Source organism: Canis lupus, chromosome 21 (assembly GCF_048164855.1).
Source record: "Canis lupus baileyi chromosome 21, mCanLup2.hap1, whole genome shotgun sequence".
NCBI lineage: Eukaryota > Metazoa > Chordata > Mammalia > Carnivora > Canidae > Canis > Canis lupus.
Genome location: NC_132858.1, coordinates 15,115,964 through 15,134,453, shown reverse-complemented (window position 1 = coordinate 15,134,453; position 18,490 = coordinate 15,115,964). Strand labels below are relative to the sequence as shown.

The window sequence follows — 18,490 nt, the reverse complement described above, 5'->3', positions numbered from 1 at the left end:
TCCTAAAGCAGCAGAATATACATTCTTTTTGAGTGCATATGAAACATTGTCCAGAATAGATCCCATACTGGGCCACAAATCAGTTCTCAACCAGTACAAAAAGACTGAGATTATACCATGCATATTTTAAGAAGACAATGCTATGAAACTTGAAGTCAACCACAAGAAGAAATTTGGAAGGACCACAAATACATTGAGGTTAAAAAATACCCTACTAAAGAAGGAATGAGTCAACCAGGAAATTAAAGAAGAATTTTTAAAATTCATGGGAACAACTGAAACTGAAAACACAACAGTTCAAAACATTTGGGATGCAGCAAAAGTGATCCTAAGAGGATGCTTATAGCAATACAGGCCTTCCTCAAGAAGTAAGAAAAGTCTCAAATACACAATCTAACCTTAACCTAAAAGAGCTAGAAAACAATCATTATATGGTTTCACTCATACGGGGAATATAAAAAGTAGTGAAAGGGATTATAGGGGAAAGGAGAGAAAAATGAATGGGAAAAATCAGGGAGGGTGACAAAACATGAGAGACTCCTAACTCTGGGAAATTAACACAAGGGGTAGTGGAAGGGGAGGTGGGTGGGAGGATGGGGTGACTGGGTGTTGGGCACTGAGGGGGGCACTTGATGCATTGGGTGTTATACTATATGTTGGCAAATCAAACTTCAATAAAAAATATACCAAAAATAAAAATGAATAAATAAATAAATAATAAAACCTTCCTTTTTTATAAAAAAGGAAATGCACACATACATAAACAGATCTATATCTTATAAATTAATATAATATAAAAAACGAATTATGCACAATAAATATTAAAGAATGTTTTAAAATAAATGCATAAAATAGATAAAAATTGTTTTCTTCCTTTAAATTCCTTATTTAAATTCAATTTAGTTAATATACACTGTATTATTAGTTTCAGAGATAAAATTTAGTGATTCCTTAGTTGCATATGATACGCAGTGCTCGTTCTAAATGAAGTGATCTATAAGACACTATAAACTTCACATTCTATGAGAAAGGGAAAATGTTATTATACCATAATCATCTTGTTTATTCTTTAATTAACTTAAATTCTTGACACAAAAAGAGTCAGATTCATTTTTTAAAGATTTCTACATTCTTAGAAAATGGAATCCAATATAAAATAACTCTCTTCATGGTAAATAATACACTTATCTACTGAAAGATATAGTATTTCTTCTCCATAGCTTCTTCATAGCATTTGTCATCTCAGAATTTCTCAAAGTGTAGATCAACGGGTTCAGCATTGGGGTTATGACTGTATAAAACACACTCAGGGATTTGTCAATGGGGAATGTCTTAGCAGGTCTTGCATACATGAAAATACATGGAACGAAGAAAAAGACCACCACAGTGATGTGGGAGCCACACGTCTGGAGGGCTTTCCGCTTCCCCTCTGGACTAAGGTTCTTTAGAGAGTGCAAGATGATACCATAAGAGATGAGCAAGAATGAAAACACAATAGTGCAGATCATCCCTCCATTGGCTACAACTAACAACCCAATAACATATGTGTCAGTACAGACCAGTTTCAGTAAGGGGTACATGTCACAGAAAAAATGATCGATGACATTGGGCCCACAGAATGGGAGCCCATGAATAGTGCTAAGTTGAATTACTGAGTGCAGAAAACCTCCAACCCAGGATACCACCAGCAGCACAACACACACCCATTGCTTCATGATAACCAAATAATGCAAGGGCTTACAGATGGCCACATAGCGGTCATAGGCCATCACCAGCAGAAGAAATATTTCTGTTCCACCAAAAAGGTGCTCTGTAAAGAGCTGAATCATACAAGAATGGAACGATATGGTATTTTTCGCAAAGAATAAGTCTGAAATCAATCTAGGGGATATAGAAGATGAATAAATGACATCCATAAATGATAAGTTAGCAAGAAACAAGTACATAGGTGAGCCCAGGGTCTTACTGAGAGATATAGTCACCAAAATGAGCAAGTTGCCCACCACAGTCAAAATATAGAAGAGCAAGAATATAACAAAAAGGACCTTCTGTTCCTTTGGATTCTGTGTGAGGCCCAAGAGGACAAAGTAAGTTACATTGTTTCTTAGTTCCATCTTCTGCATAGGAGCTGACTTCTCATATTAGAAGCAGGTGATCTACAAAAGGAGAGGGAAAACCATTAAATGCATTATTAGATCACTCTTCTATTGACTCATTTAATGAAAAGAATGTGGAAGATGGGGTTCTTGGGGCTCAGTCAGTTAACTCTCTCCCTTCAGCTCAGGTCATGATCTTGTGGATCTTGTGGAATCAAGCTCCACATTGGGATCTCTGCTCAGCAGTGAGTCTGCTTCTTCCTCTTCTATTATCTCTCTCTCTCAGTCTCTCTCAAATAAATATAAAATCTAAAAAAATAATAATAAGGCTGTGGAAGGAGTACCTGTTTATGTCACATGTGTAATGGACATTATGATTTCAAAGTTAAATAAGTCATAGTTTCCTATACTCATTGATATCATACATAATAATCATCAATGAAATAACTGCCATTATAAAAACAGTCACACAATGCAAAGAACAGGGGTAGGAATATATTAACCAAAGATAACTCAAAGAAGACTTCCCAAAGGAAGCAATGCTTTAGCTAAGTTTCAAAGGAAAAGAGTAAGGACAAGAAAAGAAGGCAAGGGAATTCCAAATAAAGGTGCACAGTTTATAAAGTCACAAAAGTGAAATACTTGAGAACCATTTAAGGTAACTGACATATTTAAAGTGAGTAGATCAATCTAGGAATGGAAGGCCACTGTCCTGGATTGTCTGTCCCCTCCTGGAGACCTCTTTCTTCTGGTCTTTGGTTGGTTATGACCCCTTTACTTGGCCAATAAATGGGAAAGCACTCCAGCATTGTATCTCTCTGTTAATTTTTAAACTTCATATATACAGCATCTCCAACTGTGGACATCTCCAATTAGAATTCAATTCAGTACTTCTGAAACTGAATTTTTTATTTTCCTCAGAAAATCATAGGTGTTTCCTACCTCACTAAATGGTACCACTTTCCACATCATTGCTCACATAAGAAATACCACAGTATCCTGCATGGCTTTCTTGCTTTCATATGGCATATTGATGCCTTTAACAAATTCTATTAACCTCCTTTAAAATATATCACAAACTGGATCATTTGCCTCCCCCCCCATCACTTATTCTTCCCCACTGCACTAACCCCCTCCCACCCCCTCCCCTTTCATTCTGGCTTCCATCAATTTGTTACCTGAAGCAGACAAATGATCCTTTCTAAATCTGATTCTGATCTATCACTCCACTGCTCACAACTACAGTGGATTCCAATCACACACTCACAACTTAATGAATCACATTTCACCTAACAGTAAAAGAAACTGTAATCCTCGTTTCATAGTTCAAGAAAGTGTGGCTCAGATCATGTAATTAATTTTCCAATGTCACCCATTTTTAAATGATAAAACTAGAATTGGAATCCAAGTTTGGTTTATCTCAAAGTGGTCTAACTTTTACATAATAAAGCTACTCACACAATTGCAAAGCTTGGTTTCCATTATTTTTTGTTAGTCTTATATGTGTCGCATATCCACAATTTGAAGGGACACTTTTTACTCACTCATCAGGACCTGAATCCTTCTGTCATCCAATCTGACAAGAGAGGGTAAAAAGATACATTCCTTGACAATATATTTATTTCCTTCAACTGTCTATTCGTTTTATCCAGGGAGTCTTCTGGTTATTTAGTCAGTTGCTTTAACTTGCACTGTAGATTACTTCCTAGGAATTCCAGTTTCCACACAGAAAAAGAAAAAGGTATCACATTAGGATAATTTATTAAAAAGACAAATAAATCTCATCTTACATAAGAAGAGAGCAACTAGCCATTTGCAGGGGGAGATTTTTTTCAAATAACTTCATTCCCACTAATTTATAAAACGAAAAATATCATTCAACTGTTCAGTTGTCCTCATTCTGTCCTGTTAGTTTGCTCAGATAAGCTGACTTGATATTTCAAGAGATATTCTTGTGCTTTTATCGGTAACGCTTTAAACCTAACTGAAACCTCCTAAAAAATATGTATCAGTTGTTAGGAGCATAGAATCTTCTTCCCAATTCGAGCAAAGATCACTGGACATTTTATCCCTTCTAACCACATTCCTCATTAAGTCCTAAAATTGGAAAGTGTCCAAGACTGATTCTTGCTTAATTAAATTCACTGGGACTTTCAACAAAAACTCTGAAAATATCTGGATACAGGATTAGGTCAAATCACATAGTTTGAGCCAAAAAGATGTAACACAAACAAAGTATATAGCATTAGAACCATGATAAGACTAATTCCAGTCAGGAACAAAATTTCAGCCCAGTCATTTTGTGTAAGGGAAGATTAATTTATCATATATTTCCCCACTTGTCATAGTAAGTTTTATTTCCTTTTATTTAATAGACAATTTAAGTGTGGTTAGATATTTTATTTACTTACAGATTTAGACATAGTAACTATTAAATTATTAATTTATTTAACTTGAAGGTCCTGTTTAGCGCCAGGAACCATTCTATGAGGGAGAACATAGCAATTAGTGAAATAGGGGGGAAATTTATGCAAAAGGTCCTTCCAGCATGGGCCTGGTATACTCATAAAAGAGTCAGACAGCAAATAAGGGGACAACTTACTAAACTAATTATAGTCTTCATCAGAGTTAATATTATAACAAACAAGGTACTTAGGGAGAATTCTACTATGGAGAAGACCTTTCTTCAAAGGTGAAGCTTAGGCTGAGATCCAAAGGATAGAAGGTGGCTACCATCAGGAACATTGTTAAAGGCAGTAAAATTAAATAAAGATGCTAAGTAATTTGTTCTCACTCCAATGATGGTATGACCTACATGCAGAAAAATGCTAAAAATTTCCCCACGATTTTTATTACACTGCTATTGTGAAATGGAATGGTGAATGTAGGCACTCTCATCTTATTCCTGATAAGAGTGGGAAAGTTTTCAACCTTTCCCTCTTGAATGTCGTATTACCCACATTAAATCTGGCCTTTATATGTTGAAGTCAATTCCTTCTGTATCCAGTTTGTTGAGAAGATTTTTTTTTCATTCTTTAAGTGATTTTTACTTTACATTTCCGTATGTTTACAGAGCATCTAATTTCTTGTGCTATTGGCAAAAGGTATGTGAGAATTCTTTAGTATTTTTGCAACTTCTTTGGAAGTTTAAATTTATTTTTTTAAGATAAATAAGATATGTTATTTTACCTTACTTTGACCCTTCTTCAGTGGACTGTATTTCTTTTCTTTTCTTTCTTTCTTTTTTTTTTTTTTTTTTTGATGCTTATCCTATCCTTTTTATCTCTATCTTTAATTAGCATGCAGCTTTTGGCTTTGAGACATTATAAACAAAAGTACATGTAAGTTTCTTATCAATATATGGAAAAAACATATGAATATAGAATTTCTATATTATTTATACATTATTTTTCCATTTCCATTTATTGAAGTTCTATTTGCCAACATATAGTATAACACCAACTGACTGTTCATCCCTTCAAATGCCCTCCTCAGTGCCCATCACCCAGTTACCCCAACCCCCTGCCCATCCCCCCTTCCGCAACCCTTTGTTCATTTCCCAGTTAGGAGTCTCTCATGGTTTGTCTCCCTGTCTAATTTTTCCCACTCAGTTCCCTTCCTTTCCCTTATAATCTCTTTCACTATTGCTTATATTCCCTATATGAATGAAACCATATGATGATTGTCCTTCTCCAATTGACTTACTTCACTCAGCATAATACCCTCCAGTTCCATTCACGTCAAAGCAAATGGTGGGTATTTGTCATTTCTGATGGCTAATAGTCCATTGTATATATACATACCACATCTTCCTTATCCATTCATCTATCAAAGGACATCAGGGCTCCTTCCACAGCTTGGCTATTGTGGACATTGCTGCTATAAACATTGGGGTGCAGGTAGGTGAACTGTGTTTCTTTATGTAAATTGAAGTTTCTGTTTTGTTTTGTTTTTCTTCTATTTATTTAGTTATTTAGTTAGTTGTAGGTTTTTATTTAAATTCCCATCAGTTAAAAAAATAAATAAATTCTAGTCAGTTAACATATAGTATAATGTTTGTTGCAGGAATAGAATTTAATGATTCATCGCTTACACACAACATCCAGTGCTCATCACAAGTGCCCCCCTTAATGCCTGTCAGCCATCTAACCCTTCTTCCCCGCACCTCTCCTCCAGCAGCCCTCAGTTTGTTCTAAGATTTTTTTTTAATTTTTATTTATTTATGATAGTCACAGAGAGAGAGAGAGAGAGGCAGAGACACAGGCAGAGGGAGAAGCAGGCTCCCTGCCGGGAGCCCGACGTGGGATTCGATCCCGGGTCTCCAGGATCACACCCTGGGCCAAAGGCAGGCGCCAAACCGCTGCGCCACCCAGGGATCCCTATATAAGATTATCTTATGGATTTCCTCCCTCTGTTTTTATCCTATTTTGTTTTTCCTTCCCTTCTCCTATGTTCATCTGTTTTGTTTCTTAAATTTCACATATGAGTGAAATCATATGGTATTGTTATTCCTCAAGCTGACTTATTTCACTTAGCAAAATGCAGGATAGCTCCATTAACATCGTTGCAAAAGGCAAGATTTCATTCTTTCTGATGGCTGAGTAATATTCCTGTGTGTGTGTGTGTGTGTGTGTTTATACATACACACACCACCTCTTCTTTATCCATATGTCAGTCAATGGGCATTTGGGCTCTTTCCATAATTTGGCTATTGTTGATAATGTTGCTATCAACATCAGGGTGCAAGTGCCTCTTTGAATCGGTATTTTTGTATCCTTTGGTAAATACCTAGTAGTGCATTTGCTGGGACATAGATTAGTTCACTTTTTAAGTTTCTGAGGAACCTCCATACTGCTATCCAGAGTGGCTGCACGAGTTTGCATTTCCACCGACAGTGTAAGAGGGTTACGCTTTCTCCACATCCTCTCCAACACCTGATGTTTCTTGTGTTGTTCCTTTTAGTCATCCTGACAGATAAGAGATGATTTTTCATCCTGGTTTTGATTTGTATTTTCCTAATGATGAATGATGTCAAACATCTTTTCATGTATCTATTAGACATCTGGATGTCTTCTCCCCATTTCTTAATTGGATTATTTATTTTGGGGGTGCTCAATTTGATAAGTCCTTTATGGATTTTGAATACTAACCCAATATCAGATATGTGAATTACAAATATCTTTTCCATTCCAGGGATTGTCTTTTATATTTGTTGACTGTTTCCTTCACTTGCAGAAACTTTTTATCTTGATGAAGTCCCAGTGGTTTTGTTTCATTTTGCTTTTATTTCCCTTGCCTTTGGAGATGTGTCTAACAAGAAGTTGTTGCAGCAATGTCGAAGAGGTTGCTGTCTGTGTTCTTCTTTAGGATTTGATAGATGCCTGTCTCACATTTAGGTCTGTCATTCATTTTGAATTTATTTTTGTGTATGGTGTAAGAAAATTGTCCAGTTTCATTCCTCTGCACGTGGCTGTCCAGATTTCCCAATATCATTTGTTGAAGAGACTATCTCTTTTCCATTACATATTCTTTCCTGCTTTGTTGAAGATTAATTGACCATATAGTAAAGGGTCCATTTCTGGGTTGTCTCTTCTGTGTCATTGATCAAGATGTCTTTTTTGTGCCAGTATTATACTACCTTGATGATTGCAGCTTTACAATATACCTTAAGGTCCGGAATTGTGATGCTTCCACTTTAGTTTTCTTTTAAACATTACTTTGGCCATTTTGGGATCTTTTGTAGTTCCATACAAATCGTAGGATTGTTTATTCCAGCTCTATGAAAAATGCTGGTGGTATTTTGATAGTGATTGCATTGAGTGTGTAGCTTGCTTTGGGTAGAACAGTCATTTTAACAATATTTATCCTTCTAATCCATGAGCATGGAATGTTTTTCCATTTTATTGTGTCATCTTCAGTTTCATTCATAAGTGTTCCATATTTTTCAGAGTAGAGATCTTTTACCTCATTGTTAGGTTTGTCCCTAGGTATCCTATGGATTACGGTGCAATTGGAAACAGGATCAATTCCTTTATTTCTCTTTCTCCTGCTTCATTATTGATATGTAGAAATACAAGAGATTTCTATATGTTCATTTTGTTTATCCTGTAACTTTGTTGAATGTGTGCATCAGTACTAGCAATTTTTTGATGTACTTTTTTTTGGGGGGGTGGGTTATTTATATGTATTTTTTTATTTTTAAGTTCGATTTGCCAACATATAGTCTTTAGGGTTTTCTACAGAGAGTATCATATCATCTATGAATAGAGAGTTTGACTCCTTCTTGCTGATATGGATTCCTTTTATTTCTTTTTGTTGTCTGATTCCTGAGGCTAGGGTTACAAGTACTATGTTAAATAAGAATAGTGAGAGTGGAAATCCATGTCTTGTTCCTGACCATGGAAGAAAAACTCTCAGTTTTTCCATATTGAGCATTATTTTACCTGTGGGTCTTTCCTATATGCCCTTTTTGATGTTGAGGCATGTTTCTTCTATCTCTACCCTCGTGAGGGTTTTTATCAAGAGTGAATTCTTTATTTTGTCAAAAGCTTTTTCTGCATCTATTTAGAAGATCATATATCTCTTGTCCTTTATTTTATTAATGAGGTAGGTAATGTTGTTTGATTTCCAAATACCAAACTAACTTTATAGCCCAGGAATAAACTTGTTGTGGTGAAAAATTCGTTTAATGTACAGTTTGATTTGTTTTCCTTCTATCTTATTAGAATTTTTGTATCCATGTTTCAGGGATATTGATCTGTAATTCTTCCTTTTTAGCGGGGTCTTTGTCTGGTTGTGGAGTCAAGGTAATGCTGGCCTTATAGAATGAGTTAGGAAGTTTTCCTTCCATTTCTATTTTTTGGAAGATTTTGAGAAGAACAGGGACGGGCACTGGGTGTTATTCTGTATGTTAGTAAATTGAACACCAATTAAAAATAAATTAAAAAATAAAAAAAATAAAAAATAAATGATTCATAGAATTCCCCTTGGAACCATCTGGTCCTGGACTCTTACTTTTGGGGAGATTTTTGATTTCTGCTTAAACTTCTTTGCTGGCTATGGGTCTGTTCAAATTTTCTATTTCTTCCTGTTTCAGTTTTGGTGGTTTATATGTTTCTAAGAATTTTTCCATTTCTTCCAGATTGCCAAATTTGGTGGCATATAATTTTCCCTAATATTCTTTTATGCTTGGTTATACTTCTGTGGTGTTGGTTGTGATATATCCTCTTTCACTCATGATTTTATTCATTTTGGTTCTTTCTCTTCTTTTTGATAAGTTAGCAACGTATTTATCAATTTTATTAATTTTTTCAAAGAACCAGCTCCTAATATCATTGGTCTGTTCTACTGGGGCTTGGGGAGGGGGCTGTTTTTTTTTGTTTATATATAATTTATTTCTACTCTAATCTTTCTTATTTCCCTTCTTCTGCTGGCTTGAGGCTTTATTTGCTGTTTCTTTTCTACTTCCTTTAGGTGCAAGCTAAGGTTGCATATTTGAGATTTTTCTTACTTTTGAGTAAGGCCTGTTTTGCTATATACTTCACTCTCCTGACTGCTTTTGCTGCATCCCAAAGATTTTGGATGGCTATGTCTTCATTTTGATTTGCTTCCATGTATTCCTTAAATTTCTAGTTAACCTATTCATTTTCAGTAGGATGTTCTTTAATCTTCGTGCATTACTGTACTTTCCAAATTTTTCCTTGTGGTTGACTTCAAGTTTCATAGCACTGTGGTCAGAAAATAGGCATGGTATGATCTCAATGTTTTTGTAGCTGTTCAGGCCTGATTTGCAACCTAATATGTGATCTATTCTACAGGATGTCCCATGTATACTCAAAAAGAATGTGTATTCTGCTGCTTTAGGATGAAATGTTCTGAACATATCCCTTAAGTCCATGTGGTCCAATGTGTCATTCAAAGCCTTTGTTACCTTCTTGGTTTTCTGCTTACATGATCTGTCCACTGCTGTAAGGTGGGTGTTAAAGTCCCCTATTATTACTATATTGTTATCAATGAGTTTCTTTATTTTCTCATTAATTTTTCACAATGAGAAACTTGCACTCATAACCCAAAGTCAAGACCTGAGCAGAAATCAAGAGTCTGATGCTTAACCAACTGAGCCACTCAGGTACCCCAGGCCACTTTATTATGATATAGTCCCCTTCTTCATCTATTATTACAGTCTGAAGCTTAAAATCTAGTTTATCTGGTATAAGTATGACTACTCCAGCCTTCTACTGATGTCCATTAGCACACGAGATGGTTCTCAGCCCCTCACATTCAATCTGCAGGTGTCTTTAGGTCTAAAATAAGTCTCTCAAGGGGTTAAGATGGTGGAGGAGTAGAGGGACCCTAAGTTTTTCTCATCCCTCGAATTCAACTAGATAGTTATCAAATCTTTCTGAACACCCAAGAAATCAATCAGAGATCTAGGAAAACAAATGTTGTAAGTCTACAAGTAGAAAAGGGACCACTGCTTGGAAAGTACAGGTATAGAGAATTGATCCTTCAATCCCACGTGATAGCTGAGGCTGTGGTGCGGGGGGAACTTGCTTAAGGGGGCTACTGCGAAATATTATGACAAGTGGAGTGCAAACTGAACCTTTTAGAAGTGGGCTACAGTGAGGAATGTACCAGGACTCAAGGTGCCTAAGTGGTGAACTGGGGAAGAATCCCAGGTGTGACAGCATGGTCTGAGGAACCCCATGGTTGCAAGAAGAATGGTTGGTGCCTGCGTGTGGTAGAATTCCCAGGCATAGGAGTGAGGAGGCTGGCATGGAACAGTGAGTGTAGGTTTCCGCTTTCTGCTCTGTGTTGTAATAAGCTACAACTTCTCTGAGATCATGTGATCACTTTCCTACAAAAGACTGAAGCATGGTCAGACACCCCCGCACCCCAGAAGGAACAGCGCAGGTCCATGCCGCGGAGGTCCATAGCCTTTGAAGTTTGAAACTCCCTTACGTGCCTGAGATAAAAACACTCAGTCACAGGCCAGGTGAACACAGAGTTCTGACAGAAACTGGGATAAAAGAGTGACTAATCGATTCTCTGTGAAGGCTCACTGGAATTGGGGGCAGGAATTTTCAGCTCTGGAGCAAGAGAGAGGGCACAGCCATATTCATCCTGCCCATCAGTGCTGAAATCCTTCAGGGAGAAAGAAGAAATAGACTCTCAATTCTATGGTCAATCTTCAACAAAGCAGGAAGAATATCCAAGGGAGGAAAGACAGTCTTTTCAATAAATGGTGTTGGGGAAATTGGGCCACATACAAAAGAATGAAACTGAACCACTTTCTCACACCATACCCAAAAATAAATTCAAAACGGGTGAAAGACTTAAATGTGAGAAGGAATCTATCAAATCCTAGAGGACAGGGCAGCCCTGGTGGCTAAGTGGTTTAGCACCGCCTTCCGCCCAGGGCCTGATCCTGGAGACCCGGGATCAAGTCCCATGTCAGGCTCCTTGCATGGCGCCTGCTTCTCCCTCTGCCTGTGTCTCTGCTTCTCTCTCTCCTCTCTGTGTATTCTCAGAAATAAATAAATAAAATCTTTAAAAAAAAATCCTAGAGGACATCACAGGCAGCAACCTCTTTGACATTGGCTGCAGCAACTCCTTGTTAGACACAGCAAGGGAAATAAAAGCAAAAAAAAAAATTGCCTCACAACAACAACAACAACAAAATATTGGGAGTTCATCAAAATTGAAAGTTTCTGCAGGTGAAGAAAACAATAAAAAAAACTGAAAGGCACTATATGGAATGGGAGATGACATTCACAAGTGATATATCAGATAAAGGACTAGTTCCAAAATCTACAAAGGACTCATCAAATTGAACACCTAAAAAACAAAAAAATTCAGTCACAAAGTGGGCAGAAGACAAATAGACATCTCTCCAAAAAAGACAAACAAATGGTTAACAGACCTATAAAAAATATGCTCAACATCACTCAGCATCAGGGAAATCCAAATTGAAACCACAATAAAACATCATCTCACAGTGGTCAAAATGGCTAAAATTAACAACTCATGAAACAACAGATGTTGCTAAGGATGCAGAGAAAGATAACTCTCTTACACTGTTGGTGGGAATGCAAAATGGTGCAGCCAATCTGGAAAACAGTATGAAGGTTCTTCAAAAAGTTAAAGATACAACTACCCTATGACTCAGCAATTGTACTTGTAATACTAGGTATTTCTCCAAAGAATACAGAGTCATTTGAAGCGTTAATGCCCCCCTCCCATGTTTATATAAGCAAGGTCCACAATAGCCAAAATATGGAAAGGGAACAGATGTCCATTAACAGATGAATGGATAAAGAAGATGTGAGTTTTATATATATGCATGATATATATATATATATATATATATATTCCATTATATATATAATGGAATATTACTCAGCCATCAAAAAGAATGAAACGTTGCTATTTGCAGTAATAAAGATGGATCTAGAGGCAAGTATGCTAAGGAAAATATGTCAATCAGAGAAAAACAAATACCACATGATTTCACTCATACGTAGAATTTAAGAAACAAAAGAAATGTACACAGGATAAGAGAAGGAAAAATAAAATAGGATAAAAGCAGAGGGAGGAAAACCATAAGAGACTCTTAACTATAGGAAACTAAGTGGGGGTTGGAGGGGAGGTAGGTGGGGGGATGGGGTAAGTGGGGGATGGGCATTAAGGAGGGCACTTTAAGTAATGAGTGCTGGTTGTTATACACAACTGATGAGTCACTAAATTCTACCCCTGAAACTAATAATACATTATATGTTAACAAAATTGATTTAAATTAAAAAAATTTAAAGTAAAATAAAATGACAAAAATGAGTCTCTTGCAGGAAGCATATAGATAGGTCCTGTTTTGTTTTGTTTTTATAGGTCTTGTTTTTTTAATCCATCCTGGTGCCCTATGTCTTTTGATTGGAGCACTTATTCCATTTACATTTAGAATGATTATGATAGATATATATTGAATGCCACTGTATTACCTGTAAAGTTGGTATTTATGAAGATTTGCTCTGGTTCTTTCTAGTCTTTGTCACTTTCCATCTCTCTTTCCCACTTAATATTTCTTACAGATCTGATTTAGTGGTAACAAACTGCCTTAGTTTTTGTCTGGGAAACTATGTCTCCTTCTATTATGAATGACATCCTTGTTGGATAAAGTATTCTTGGCCCTATATTTTTCCCATTTGGTATATAGAATATATCATGCCACTCTCTTCCAGCTTGCCAAGTTTCTGTGGACAGACGTGATGTGAACCTGATCAGTCATCCCTTGTAGTTTAGGGATATCTTTTCCCTTGCTGCTTTCAGGAGTCTTTCAATATTTTGCAAATTTGACTGCAATATGTCTTGGTGTTGGCCTGCTTTTGTTGATGTTAACAGGAGTTCACTATGCTGTCTGGATGCGGTGTCTCTTTCTTCCCTAGGATAGGTACATTACCAGCTATGTTGTGCTCAAATAAACCTTCTTCCCCTTGTTCTCCCTCTTTTTCTTCTGAGGCTCCTATGAAATGAATGTTATTATGCTTTAGGAAGCCACTGAGTTTCCTAAATCCACATTCATAATCCAATAATTTTCTTTCCCTTTTCTTTTCAGCTTCATTATTTTCCATAATTTAGTCTTCTATATCACCGATTCCTTTCTCTGCTTCCTCATTCTTACGGTCATTACATCCAGCCGGTTTTCCATCTTGGTTGTCCCATGTTTTATTTCAGCCTAACTTTTAGTTTTTAGGTCTTTTATCCCTGAAATAAGAGATATTGGTGTCTCTAGTGACTCCTATGCTTTTCTCAAGCCCAAGTAGTAGCCTTATGATTACTCTTTTAAAATCTAGTTCAGGCATATTACTTATATCTGTTTTGATTGGATCCCTTCCCATGACTCTTCTTATTCTTTCTATGGATTCCTCCATCTTGACATTTCATCTAGGTCTCTGTCTTTTGTGTGCTAGAAAGGCCTGTTATGTTTCCTGCTCCTGAGAGAAATGGTTATCTGAGGAAGAGGTCATATACTGTCAAGAGGCAGGCACGTCAGGAAGTGTTTCTGGTGTAGTCTGTCTGCACTGTGCTATTGTGTTCTGGCTTCTCTTTCCCTCAGGTGAGTCATTTGCAGAGTATGTCCTTGCGTCCACTGGGGAATGTTTGGACCTTGTCTACCATGTGTTGAGTTTGGCTAGGTGTGTTTTGGTCTGCCTATTAAAAGAGGCTAGATCCTTTATCCCCTAGAGCTGGAGCTTTGCAGCACTCTATGGTCATTAGATTTGGTGCATGCAGGGGTTTGTGCTGGTCTTTGGTGGGACACTGATGCTGACTCTCAGACACACTTGCCCAGGGGGGAAAAAAGCACCTGCAGAGTACAGGGGGATGGGGCTTGGCGTAAGCAGTGCAAGTGTCCACTGTGAGTACTGTGTTGATGGGTGTGGGTAAAAATGGCATCAACTGGCTCTCTTGTCCCTCGAGAGGGGAATTTGCACCCACCACTGTTCAGGAAGCCCTCACATAAAGAAAAATCTCCCCTCATTTGTCCCAGGCTTCCCTCAGGCCCAGGCCTTTACCCTACATCAGAATTATCTGCCCACCCAGCAGCAGAGTGCTCCTGTGTTTTATCTCAGACATTCTAGCTTGATTTCAAAACTCCAAATGTTAGGAACCTGGCATGGCAGAGTTGTGGTGATCATCTGAGGGAGGGTCTCGCCACACTATGGCTGGTGCCAATTTGTCCCAGAAGGGCAGTTGCATGAATGCACAAGCCCTTGGAGTTTATGGCAAAGCACAGCAAAAAGCCAGCATCGGTTAGCAGGAGTCTTTGCTCCTTTGCTAATGAACTGGGCAGCTCAATGACACTCTTGGGCTCTCTCACTGCTTGTAAAAACTTACAATAATCAGCCCTCCTCATATTTCCTAATAGTGGTTTGGGGAAAGTATGCAAAGCCTTGTGCTCTGTTCTCTCTTTCTCTCCTCCCTCCCTGATCAGGGCTCCCTCCCTTCTACTGGACTGACCATTCTTTTCTCCCCCAGATCACATCACATACTTTCCATGATGTGGCCTCTTTTCTCCTCCTGGTTCTGCATTTTTCTCTCAGTACTCAGAACAATTTCCTTGGTGTCCAGATAATTTGATATTTATCAAGTTGTTTTCAAGGCATCAGGCAAGCATATGCTCCCCATAATGCTCCCCCATATTAGCTCCCTGATAAGTTTTTGGTTTTTATTTTCTTGTTTTGGGTGGTGAGGAGGGAGTTTGAGAGAGAGAGAGAGAGAAAGAGAGAGAAAGTGGTGATCTGTGGAATGGCAAGTGGAGAGGGAAAGAGAGAGAACCTTAAGCAGGCTCTATGCTCAACATGGAGCCCAATGTGGGGCTCGACTCACTACCCTTGAGATCGTGACCTGAGCGGAAATCAAGAATCAGATGCTTAACTGACTGAGCCACCCAGGCACCACAACCCCAAGAGGGTTGTTTTTTCTTAAAGAAAACACATTGAATTTCTGTGTTACCAGTTATAACCCAGAGAGGTTTAAAAAAACAATTCCTTTTACAACAGCATCAAAAGGAAAAGAACACTTAGCAATAAACTTAAAGAGGAGGCAAATGTCTCCTATATTTTAAAACTACACACTGTTGGTAAGAGATATTCTAAAAGACACAAATAAATGGAAAGACTGTAATGAATTGATATGGGTCATGTTATTAAGATGTCAATACTACTTAACATGATCTAAAGATTCAATGCAATCCCTATAAAAAATCTTTAAAAAATTGTTTTTGCAGAAAAAGAAAAATTCATCCTAAAATTCAGGTCAAAACTCAAGTCATTCCAAGTATCCAAAATAACCTTGGGGAAAAAAACAAATAGTTGGACTATATCTAGGTTCTAAAACTTACTACAAAACTATGGTGATCAAAACAGTGTGATATTGTCATAATGACAGCCATAGCAATGGCGCAGAATACAGAGCCTAAAAATAAACCTTTACATAGGTGTCCAAATGATTTTCAGTGAATAACAAGAACATTAATAGACCAGACCAGCGTGTTCAAAAAAAATATGACACTGTGAAACCGAATATCTACAAAGTACTGAAACTGAACCCTTAACATACATCATATATAAAAATAGACTCAAAATGGACCAAAGACCTAAACTACTGACTAGAACTCTGAAAATATTAGGAGAAAAATTCATAACTTTGGATTTGGCAATGAGTTTGGTATGACACCAAAATCACAGGCAAGAAAAAGACATAAGTTATACTTTATCAACTTATGTACTTTGAACATCAAAAGACACTATTGACAGAGAGAAAAGGCTTCCTACAAATGAGACAAAATATCTGCAACTGATACATTTGATAAAGTGTTTAAATCCAGATTATAGGAAGAACTTTTACATCTCAAAAACACACACACAAAATACCATCTTGATTAAAAATGAGCAAAGAACTTCAATAAATATTTCTCCAAAGAAGATATGTGAATGCCCTGTAAGCCCATGAAAAGATGCTCAATGTCACTAATTATTAGAGAAATGCATTTGAAAACCATGATGCAATACTACTTCATATCCAAGCTATGACCATAAAATGCAATAAATAACACATACAAGACGCTGGAGAAATTGGAACAAGTGTGCATTGCTGGTGGGAATGTAAAATTATACAGCTGCTAGGAAAAATGTTATTATACTTCCTAAAAAATTAAGGAAAACATTATTATATGATCCACAATTCCACTTTGGGGTGTATAAAATAATGGAAATCATGGTCTCAAACAGATAGTCCCATACCCACTTTCATCGCAGTATTATTCACAAGAGCTAGAAAGTACAAGTAGCCAAAGTGTGCACTGACAGATAAATGTATGAACAGAATGAGATATATGCACACAACGGATTTTTATTTACCCTTAAAAATGAAGGAAATTCTGACACCTGCTAAAACATACATTAACCTACAATTCACCATGCCAAGTGAAGTAAGACAGTCACAAAAAGACAAACATTCTATGATTCCACAGACACAGGTACTTAAAATAGCCAAATTCATAGACTGAAAGAAAACAGAATGGTGGTTGTCTAAGGCGCAGAGAGAGGGAATATGGAATTAGTGTTTGATGAGTGTGATATTTCAGTTTGGAAGATGAAAAGGCACTGGACATAGATGGTACTGGTGTTTGCATAACAAACATCAATTTACTTAATTAACCATCATGACAATGTGAAATGACTCAGCAGCACTGAACTACGCATGTAGAAATTTTTGTTATTTGTATCTTACTGCAAGTTGAAAGCTACATTTAAAAATTAAGTTGATTCATTAATAATTACATGATTTCAATATAAACTGCAATGGCTATTTATCATTGGCTTTACAGACACCAGTTTAGAAAGTACATATGTCATCCAACAAGAAAACTGGTAAATTAATCACCAGAGCTGTGTCCTGACACTCTGCATTTTATAAGAACTCTAATTCTCACAGTACATTGAACTTTGACTATCCATTGGACAATAAATTCATAAATCTAAGTGGGATATTTTTACAGTGATAAGTAATTTCCTCCCTGGACCGTTCCTCACAGTACCTAGATGTCAAAATAAGCATACATTGGACAAATAGTGTTCATGTGCCCCTGTACCCCAGAGATTCTTTTCTCTTTTCCATTTAGCAGAAAAATTTATAAAGTTGTGGATATCTGTCAAAGTTACCATTTTTACCTCAGTACTTCCTCATGGCATTTTTCTCTTCCAAATTTCTGAATGTGCAAGTTTTAAGTTTAAGTTCAACAGGAGAGTTACCATGGTATAAGATACAGCCAAAACTTGCTCAGTGGAGAAGATGGTGTTTGGATGCAAATATATAAATATTCAGGACACAATACTAAAACCACCACAGTGACATGTGAGATAAAGGTAAACATGTCTTTGTGTCTGTCTTACAACCTACAGGTCCTCAGGGAGCATATGATGACCAGCTAGGAGACCATCAAGAGGAAAATGTTCACAGGCAGATGAACACACATTTGACAGCAACAAAGAGACCAAGGGTATGAGTGTCCATGCAGATGACTTTCAACCAAGGATTTACATCACACTCAAGTGGTCTATGACATTGGAGCCACACACAGGCAGCCACAATGTGATGAGGACCTGAGTGGTTGCAAGGACAAAGCCTCTAGCACATGCCACCTGAAAGACAAAGCTGTATCCCTGTCACTTGTGATGATTTCATACTACAGGGATTTGCAGATGGCCACATGGGTGCTCAGCAAAGACTTCAGTCATGCACTTCTTGAAAAAGATGGTTTTTCTTACTGCAAAAATGCCAAGCAGCATTTCAGGGGTCATGGATGAAGAGCAACAGATATCTGGAAGGGTTGAGACACA

At 37.2% G+C, this 18,490-nt stretch overlaps 2 protein-coding genes across 2 annotated transcripts in view; one reads left to right on the top strand and one right to left on the bottom strand.

The window, feature by feature from the left end:
• The window catches only part of LOC140612757 (patr class I histocompatibility antigen, A-2 alpha chain-like), a 27,763-nt gene extending 9,273 nt beyond the window's left edge, over positions 1-18,490 (top strand). The window contains exon 6 of the mRNA XM_072790814.1: positions 18,053-18,490. Within this exon, the coding sequence (XP_072646915.1) occupies positions 18,053-18,156 (104 nt within the window). The 3' untranslated portion in view covers positions 18,157-18,490. The remainder of the gene's footprint in view (positions 1-18,052) is intronic.
• Positions 1,185-2,114, bottom strand: LOC140613336 (olfactory receptor 4A47-like). The gene has a single exon (XM_072791869.1). It carries the CDS (start codon positions 2,112-2,114, stop codon positions 1,185-1,187), a length of 930 nt encoding a protein of 309 aa, XP_072647970.1.

Excerpts from the sequence above, each read along its gene's own strand:
- LOC140613336 (XM_072791869.1), bottom strand. The coding sequence starts at position 2,114 with ATGGAACTAAGAAACAATGTAACTTACTTTGTCCTCTTGGGCCTCACA.